The 10,000-nt window shown below is 45.1% G+C and overlaps 1 protein-coding gene across 1 annotated transcript in view; it reads right to left on the bottom strand.

The window, feature by feature from the left end:
* Positions 1-2,646: 2,646 nt before the first annotated feature.
* Positions 2,647-10,000, bottom strand: part of gpsm1b (G protein signaling modulator 1b) — a gene marked incomplete at its 3' end in the record, with an annotated part of 32,462 nt that continues 25,108 nt past the window's right edge. Inside the window, exons 12-14 of the mRNA XM_080846941.1 lie at positions 5,406-5,568; positions 4,824-5,029; positions 2,647-2,874 (exon numbers count right to left, since the gene is read on the bottom strand). Of these exons, the coding sequence (XP_080703067.1) occupies positions 2,647-2,874; positions 4,824-5,029; positions 5,406-5,568 (597 nt within the window). The remainder of the gene's footprint in view (positions 2,875-4,823; positions 5,030-5,405; positions 5,569-10,000) is intronic.

The following is a 10,000-nucleotide window of genomic DNA, read 5'->3' as shown; positions in this document are numbered from 1 at the left end:
GTGGAGATGTGTGTATGCGCATGTGCATGTTTGTCTAATTTACAAGAAACTCCTCTGAACTAAAGTCAGTGCTCGATTTGTCTCTTCTGCTTTTCCAGTATCACCAAGGAAACCCAGTGACTGTATAAGTGTTCAGGGGGTTTACAACCGGTTTAGCTCCTTGTTTTTGCCTTGCCAGTCTGAATTGGAAGACTTTAGGCATAAAAACAGAACTTGCAGACACCCAACATTGGCAAAGTTTCTGTTTGACAGTTCATTTGAATTTTGTCCATGTTGACATTTTGCTCTGGCAGTTTCAAACCACACACACCAAAACCACATGCAAATAACTTGCTCTCGACCAGCAGTGAGATCCAACAGTTCTGAAAGGGAAGACACACAGGGTGGAACACAAACACTACACGCAGATGTAACATTTGAATCTGTTTTATTAAAAGCACTGAGGACTTCCTGGTGTCCACAGACAGAAAAATAAATACAAACCCATATGTACATGTGGCAGTGACGCACAGAAGCGTACCAGATGAGCCTGGTCAGGACTCAGTCACACAACAGCTAGCAAGCTGAACCTACCTCTGTTCTAGCCAACAGGTTCAGTGTAACCTTAACCCAGGAACTCCTTTGTACGGTCGTACAGACACTATTAGTACTGGCGATACTTCACCCTGGAGCTGAGAAAGCAGGGAAAAATAAAGAGCAGCTATAGGCAAACACCAATCAAACTGCCTAATTAGCAGCAGCTGGCTCTAAAACTGATATTGGCCACATCAGCTGGATCAGGGCAGAATCCGTGTTTAGATCGGGGCCAAATGACGACCAGATAAGGGCCAGAACAGGACCGAATGTGGACCACATCAGAGCAGAGTGTGGGCTAGATCTGGGTCGAATGCAGCCCAGGGCAGCCAGCTTTGTGTTGTGGCTTCCAGTGAGTGCTAAGAGGAGCTTGTTAATCAGTAGCTCATCGATCGCCATCACTGAAGTTCTTTCCATTCACACTAACAGCTCAGAGTGGGCTTGCAGTTAATGCACCTCATAGTTTCCCTGGGTATGCTACAAGAGCCAGATAGCACAGAGAACTACAACTAAAAAAATGATACAAAGCAGGCACTAACCTTGGCTGCAAATACGCTCTCACTTTTACCAAACTAAATATTTATATGTACACACACTGATGTATAACCTTTTTAACCAAGATTTAAAGAAAGTGCTTAAGTTCTTCATACTTGTGAGTCTACTACTGGTCTATGTCATCTCTCAGTATTATCTTCAATGCTATCAGTAAACACCCATAAACAGAATGGGGGTGTTATGAATATGTTTGGCCACAAGATGGCAACAGGGCCCATGAGGGTGTCTCCACATAACAAACAGTGGATTTGTCCTATTCCACTCAAGTGTTCTGTAATCACAAGTTTATCCTCAACACTGTGAAGTGAAGGAGATAGCACCTGTATCAATTTTTGCTGGGATGAGCTATTCATAAACACTGCAACACTTCACTGTTTGTTGTTTGTTTGTTGTAAATATGAACACAACACTCACATGCTACAATAAGTAGCTTAACACACACACAGACTCCAAACTCAGAGCAGTGACGTGTGTCCAACTACCAGGGAGCTCATGACTGCTTCCAGAGTGGCCCTTTGCCACCACAAGAGGATCCCTAAATGGCCAGCAGTCTCTGTGTGTGTCTGAGTCAGATGTGACCCACATCAGGACTGGAGTGGTCCTCGCATCAGCAGCAGGCAGTAACTATATGGTGTAATGGTAGCTAATAGGAACCCTATAGGTATCTAGTCCCATTCAAACGAAGCACTGATGGACAGGCCTTCAGGATTTATGCCACTGAGAGCTTATGATCTGCATGGCTTTACTACATCAAGTCTGGTCTAAGGATAATGTTTTACACAAAACATTAGTCAGGCCCAGACAGAAGGTATACATCTCATACACCCCTGGTGGCTGATGGCATCTGATGTGAAAAATGCTATTTTCACAGCTTTTGCAAATGTAACTGACAATATTTCTCTGAAGAAAGGCATAGACCTGAATGTTCTGAATGGCATGGATGCCCCTCAACATGTATGAAAATGAAATAGCCCTACAAAACATCCAATGCTATATGCTGAAATGTGGCAATGTAAAACTAGGGGGAAATGTCTGCACAGTCTTCAAACTGTCACGGCTAAGGTCAATTTAATAATACTGCCATCCTTTATCAAAAGGCCTTTCAACTGGCCATGCCGTCATGAGTACATACAACACAGAGAAATTAAACCTACAGGTTACAATCAGAGTCAGTACATTTACTTAAGGCTGTGTAACACACACAAACGGTGAAACCCCCAGCTAAAGACACAGACCACACGTCTAACACCATCTTAGTCACGCACGCGCGCGCACACACACACACACACACACACACACACACACACACACACACACACACACACACACACGTACTCTACACCACAGCCCTCCCGTACTCTTCATATTCTCAGCGGTTCTTCACCGCAGACTCGCCCGCTAGCATCACCATCAGACACCTCCCCCCCGCTCCCTCCTCTTCCTCCTCTCAGCATCTATCCTTCGGTGCTTAGGGGGTGCGACTGAAGGGCCCCCCTGTTGAGGCGGGTCATAGAGAGTCTAGCTGGAGTCCCCGGAGCGTGCTTCTGGCTCAGAGTCGGCCTCTGTGTCCTCCTGCTCGTCGGAGGGCAGGTGGACGCGCTGCTCGTCCATGCGCTTGGCTTGGACACGCTGGATCAGGCTGAAGAAGTCCTCGTCAGGCACCGTGGGCGCCCGGGGACCAGCATCTGGAGGAGACCGGGGACCAGCGTCTGGAGGAGAACACCGCTGGTCATCGATCCTGGATGACTGCACAGGGCCACAGAGACATGCGTCAACAATAGAAATCAAGTCTGACAACAAACTACACCATTATTTTGTGGTACATTTAATGACCGCAATTATTTGCACTCAGTAACAGATATCAGGGTGTAGGCTGTCACTCTAATACAATAATGCAAAGTGTGTGTTAATTTTTTTGGGTATTTATACAAAATATAAATTGGCTCTATAAATGGAAAACAAACAAAGTGGTTTGGGCTGAGTCATAAACAATTCCAGCCAATCAACACAATGCTTCAGGAGCACAGAGGAGAGGGGTGTAATTTGAGCTCAAATTTGCAAGAATCCCAGACCATACCTTTAACTCATAACTGTGCATTTATCTTTTATGAAAGTATTGCCACGTGGTGTTACAAAAGCTAATGAGTGGTCTGCATTTACACCTATCCATTTAGAAGACGCTTTTTTCCAAAACAGCTTGTAATAAAAAATCCAGTCACTCATTTGCTCACTTCATGTCAAACTTATGATGTCGACGTTGATGACCCACAGGAGCAAGTGTCAGACCTGAACCTTTCCACAACTATGCATCACAGGCAGACTTCTCCCCCTGTGTCTCTCCTCTCATTTACTGACTCGGAGTGCATCCTGACCTGTTAATCAGCTCATCAGCGCCTCTTTGATGGCCACTCTGTGTTTCTGAGTGGGACTGGCCTGATGGCCAGGCCTTGGTACACCTCATTTATCTGATTGGCCCGACTCATGATGGGTCATGTGACATCACACAGACAGCTAACCACTAAATGTCTTTTTTAAGTGAGAAACCCTTTTTATACACATTGGGTGTGTTTGCTGTGTGTATCTGAGCGAGTGTCTGAGTGAGTGAGAATGGAAAGAAAGAAAGGAAAGTAATGGAAAGAGCGTGTGAGGAAAGAAAGAAAGAAAAACACATTACATGTAAACTTTCTTCCTTTGAAACTAAACTTTCATAAGCATGCTTCAGGCATACCTTTTCTGTTCCACATGGCACCATCTTTTTTTCCCCACTTTCCTCTATATTTCAGTGTTTGTCCAGGGATTAACTGGTTGACTAACTGACGACTGATGAGGATGTTTATGCAGTCTTATAGAGAATGCTGTAAGTTTTCAATAGGGCGGTATTGTTGAAACCACATTCCCTTTAACAGTGAGAGGAAATAGGTAGTTATCATGCAATGCCTGTATTGCGTTGCAACATATTTTATGTTGATCTGCACTTCAACAATCCATTCGTTTGTTTACCACTTGTACCAGATGTTACCACTCAAACTAACCCCATCGTTATCTATATCAGCATGCAGAGTACGGTAGGTATAGTGTGCCACTATTAAGAAGACACACTCTGTAAATGTGTTTCTAAATACAAACTCTGCACAGAACACAGTGTCCCAGATGGAAGTGGCCCTGGAACGAAACCGGCCCTGATAAGACCCGTATGGGCTGGGTTCGTCCCAGAGACGTCCTCTTTTTTATTGATGCATCTGTTGTTACAAGTCAATTGAGATACGAAAGAAGGTTGCAGTACGATTTTATTTCAGATTTAAAGATTTTTTTAAAATCTATATTCTGTCCAGCCTGGCAAGCTATCAATAGATCAAAGAGAAATATCTGACACACTTTTGACATAACTGTCTCATAATCCTAACTCTCATGTTGACTAAATATCCACTAATCCACATTGTAATGTGATCCTGATTCAACCCTTACCCCAAACCTAAGCCTATGTCTAGTCCTTCTTCTCCACTCCACAGTGTCATCAAATGACCCATGTATTATGTCTGATGCTCAGCTGGTTATGGCTGATGACTCGTTGATTCAGGCTCTGGGCTCTGTAAAGCGCCTTGAGACAATTGCATTTTTAAGGCGTTATATAAATAAAATTAAATTGAATTTAATTATGCCTGCTGGCCTGAAGCGACTGGACGGGTGCCTCTCACCTGGCACTTGATTAGCATGTTGAAGAAGTCGTCGCTGGGTTCCTGGGCGTCGGCCTCTCCGCACAGGTGACCCAGATTGTTGTTGGTTATCCTCAGGCCTGGCAGGTTGCTGACGCTCACCCGCTGGTCGTCTAGGCGACGGCTCTGAGAGCTGACGATCAGGTCAAACAGCTCCTCAGTTTGAGGCGAGGTGGTGAGGCTGGGGTCTGCCAATATAAGAATTCAAATAAAAATCTAAATAATAAAACATCAACCATCATTCTTAGTTCTCTTAGAGACTTGGCATGGATCTGAGGGTTGGCAATGGACCTGAGACTTGGCGTGGACACTGGCATGGACACTGCAAGCAGACTGATATAAGGCTTGTGTGCAGAGAAACCTGTGTCTCTTACTACTCTAATGACTCCTAAATCACTACAATTTCATGTGTGCATGCTCATATGGATTGTATTTGATTTATTTATTTATTATTTCTGTTTTCTCCTTTCTAAAGTGTGCCACTAACTTAGGGCCGTATATGCAGTGGAATCCGTTTGACTTGTCAGAGGGGTTGAACCAGAGAACATTGCGGAGGCGTCTTACCGATCAAGTCGCTGAGTGGGGAGGGTGCGTCGCCGACGGCCTCTCCGTCCTCTCCATTCTGGGACTCGTCGAGGTGGCAGCGCTGGTCGTCCATGCGGCTGCTCTGGAACTTGCTGAGGAGGTCGAAAAAGCAGGCCTCATCGGAGGGGTCGCGGCCCAGCTTCTGCAACCGACACACATCACAACAGGTCAGAGGCCGCAGCGGCAGATGTTCCCACATGCTACCCGTTGTTAGTCCCTCACTTCCTGTTTACCGCAGGGTAGCTGGTCTAGTTGTTTAGAAACGAGTAGGGGTCAGCAGAGTGCTTAAGAAGGCTACGATACGCTCTATGGGAGATGGAGAAAATGCATTCCACCGTGAGTACACAGTACGTCAGGGGAAACAGATTCACAAATGCTGTGTGTGTGTGTGTGTGTGTGTGTGTGTGTGTGTGTGTGTGTGTGTGTGTGTGTGTGTGAGTGTGTGTGTGTGTGTGAGAGTGTGTGTTTGTGTTTGTTCATGTATCACCCCTCTGCGACACTGTCTGCTGCACCAGGACCTAAAACGGCTCTGTTGATTCGGTGCTCCAGCCCCTCAGTGCATTGTTCCGTCATGACACGCCCTCCATGGGTGCTCTTATCAGAATTTCTGTCGAGAGTCCAATGCACCCCACACACTTTATCGCCACGACCTTTAACTGGTCAGCTGCTCAAACACACACACACACACACACACACACACACACACACATACACACATTGAGGGAATGCAGAGGCAGTTGGGAATTTCTGCATAAATGATAATAGCACTCTGTTCTTCCTAGGGTCTAGCAGTGTACATTCGCCAGCCCTAATCAACATCCTCAACTACCCCCCACCCTCACCGCACTCACACACACACACACACACACACACACACACACACACACACACACAAAACCACACAACCACACTCCTACACACGAGGATGTGATTGTGACAAAGAGCTACGAGGTCCACCCCCTGCTTACGCTCCTCTCCTTCCCAATCAGACTGGGCTAATGTAGACCATCAAAGACAGTAGTGGTCAGGAAATCAATGGAGTCTAATGACCAGGCTCAGGCCTCTAGACATTTTCTCCCCAACGACAACAAGAGCAGCAACAGCAACAGGAGCAGCAGCAGCTCAGGGAAAACAGGTGTCCGGCTAACGCAGGTCTGATGGACAACTGCAGCATTTGTATAAATCTGCACTGCCATGTGGTGGGACTTTGTTAGAGGACTTTCTGAGGGTCCATACGCCACAGCTGAACAGTGTGTGAGGTACAGCGCTCACACAAACAACAGCAAAATCTAGGTCATCAGTAACAATGAGCCATAGACAAGCAGAGTTTCACAGGACCAAAACTTTCACGCAATTACTGAGCAAAAACATTTACAGTAAAAACACTGATATAAAATAACAGACATGCAAAATCAAAAGCCTGCACCAATTTACTAAATTAACCAAATAAGATATTTACACTCATTCTGTTTTTAACATTTTGATGACAGGACAATAGACTTTCAATGTAACACAAATAATACAGTTAATAAAGCAGCCTTGAATTCAAAAGCAAGAGGTAATACCAGAGCTGCAATCGATCTCGCTCCAGGAGCTGATGGCTTAAAGAGCAACGCTTCTCTCCCAGTAGCACCTCTCTCTTCCTCTCTCTCTTCCGATCTCTTCCCTGTCTCTATCTCTCACTCCCTGTGCTTACTCCCCCTTCTCTCCCTCTCTCTGTCATTCTCTCTCACACACACACACACACACACACACACACAACACACATATGCAGGCATGCACACACACACACACACACACACACACACACACTCAATAGCCTCACGCTCTCACTCCCCTCTGTCTTTCCTTCTCCCCCTAATTTTCACTCTCATAAACACTTCCCTCTTTCTATCTCTGTCTCTCTCTCTCTCTCTCTCTCTCTCTCTCTCTCTCTCTCTCTCTCTTCACTTCCCTCTCTCCAATTTTTTTCTGTTTCATTCTCCTCCCCTCTCTTTCCTTACCGCCTCTCTTTCCTCTCTCCCTCTCCCTCTCTCTTTCAGTCCCTTTTTCCCTCTCCTTCTCTCTTGGTCTGCCTCTCCCTCCCTCTCGCTCTCTCTCTCTCTTTTACCCCCCCCTCTCTCCTTCTTGCTTGGTCTGTCTCTCTCCCTCTCTCTCTTACCCCCCCCCCCCCTCTCTCTCTCTCTCCTGCAGGTCATAGATGTCCCAGCTGTACCCTTTGCCTGAGCTGTGGGAACAGAAGTCATTATGGGGGAATAGGGCTCCTCTGATCAAGGTCACATTGTCAGGCAAGAGAGGAGGAGAGGTACGGGGGGAAAGAGAGAGAGTAAGAAAGTGGAAAAAAGAGCAAAGGACTCAAAGGACCAAAGGATAGAGAGAGAAAAAGAGGGACTGATAAAAATAGAGAGAAGAAAAGAGGAAGAGGAGGAATAACAAGCGAGAGAGAGAGAGAGAGAGAGAGAGTGAGCGAACAGAGGCTTCTGTGTTAAATAGGTAGCTCATCCCAGTGGAAAAGCACAGCTACCCCACCGCAAGGGAAAGAAAAAAATCACACAACCTTGACAAGGTAACAAGGTCATCTAAATTTAGATCAGGCATTTAGGCATTCGTAACAGTATTGATGGACACACTTGGTTAACCCTGGCACATTGGTCCATGTTCAAAACTCACCATTAATCTGACTGCGTGTTTTCCAGAAAGCAGGTGGTTGGTGTTTGCCTCTGCCTCATTCTCAGTATTATGTAGCCTTTTTAATCGAGCTTTACATCTCTCTTTCCTCTCAATCTGTGTGGCTCATACTATGAATTGTGTGTTTGGTTCAATTATTCAATTACATGGAGGGGTGAGGGAGACAAACAGACAGAGATTGGAGGAACGACCTGATTGGTTGGAACTTGGCTCCATCCTAGTGACATCACAGTTGCCATAGAAACTGAAACTCCTCATTACTGTGACCGGCCTGCTCGCATGGCCACACACATGCACAAACTCGCACTCACAAACGCACACAAATACACAGACACACACAAACACAGATACAGACGCACACTCACACAAATGCAGAAGTTGACACACATATCCACACACACAAAGACTAACACAGATACAGAATCACACGCACACACACACACACATTCCTCGGCTCTCCGCTCCCTCATAGGGTTGATGGACTGGAACTGATTTGGTTTTGTCTATGTCGTTTGTGTTTCATTCATCCAAAATCTAGTCTGAAACTAAAGAAAGTAAAAATGATAGAAACCTGTAAAATATAGCAAGCAGTGCTCTGGCTTTGGATTACAATTATATCCATTAGTTAAATGCTGGATATTATAGCATTTTATATATTATTATCCCTATACTAATAATATTTTTTAATAAGAATGTATGCCAGTTGAACATGGAAACCGACAAATGTGAGTGAGTGTGAACTTGCTTTGTGTTCTTCAGCTTGAGTTATAATTGCCAGAAAGTATGACTAAGTGTAAACGGATGAATCCTGTGGTGCCTGCATTGTGTGTGTGTTGCGGCTGCAGTACCTGTCTTTTCATTTATTTCCGAGCCGCGCCTCTGACGTAGGCAGTGTGCACGATCTAACTTGTTAACATGGACGCCAAAATGATATTCAACAGGCAATGCAGCCGCAACACACAAGCAACGCAATTCAGCCGAACATTTAAATTAGCATTTCCTTGCTACAAAACATGCTGCCAAAGACTATTCTAGTGGCAAATATGATGCTGGGATTTTTGGCTGGGTCGAAGACGGTACATTTATTATACAAGTGCCTCCCCCACCCCGCACACACACACACACACACACTCACAATGACACATAACATGGTTCGATATTATTCATATTTGTCTCTGTTTTGTCAAACAGTGTCTCACACAAAGCTAGCCTTGGCTAGGGCATATAAGCTCCAATCTCTCCATACAGCAGCTCTCACCTTCTCCCAAATTACTTTTCATTGATTGCTGTGAGTGGAGGGCTTGCCTTGGACACAGCCTTTAATACAGCACACTGATGCCCGAGCAAAGCCCTGAGATTAAATTAGGCCACTAAAAGCAGTGAGTGGCTTAGGCTGCTGCCAGCTCACAGGAGTACGCTATAATGCACAAGAGTGTGTGTATAACGCACCCATAATGCACTCATGTCTGATGTTCTCCTAAAGAACACTACTGTCGGACGGATAGAAGTCTGGCAGGTATTGTGCAATCGTATTTAATTATTTACTCTGTAAATAATTGCATTGCATTTAAGTGTGTACACTGAATGACAGTGAATGTTAATACAGTATAGGCACTATGTTTTGAATGACTGAGACAAAGGTAGCTGATGAAGCGAATGGTGATACATGAATCCTGGCCGCATCCTGCATTAGCGTTGTGTCTGAGAGGAAATTCTTCATTCATATTCAGCTTTGTCTGTGCAATTACCTGACTAACTGTCAATACTAGTGATAATGTGATGATTGGACACTCTGCCAACACAGTGGGAAATTGGCTTGTGAAAAGCGTTCCCAGTCAATCAATCCCAGATAAATTCATTTCAAGTCATAATCAGCCTGAGTCACA

This window comes from Sprattus sprattus (genome assembly GCF_963457725.1).
Source record: "Sprattus sprattus genome assembly, chromosome: 11".
Lineage (NCBI taxonomy): Eukaryota > Metazoa > Chordata > Actinopteri > Clupeiformes > Clupeidae > Sprattus > Sprattus sprattus.
The sequence above is the reverse complement of the archived record's forward strand: the minus strand, read 5'-3'. Positions and strand labels throughout refer to the sequence as shown.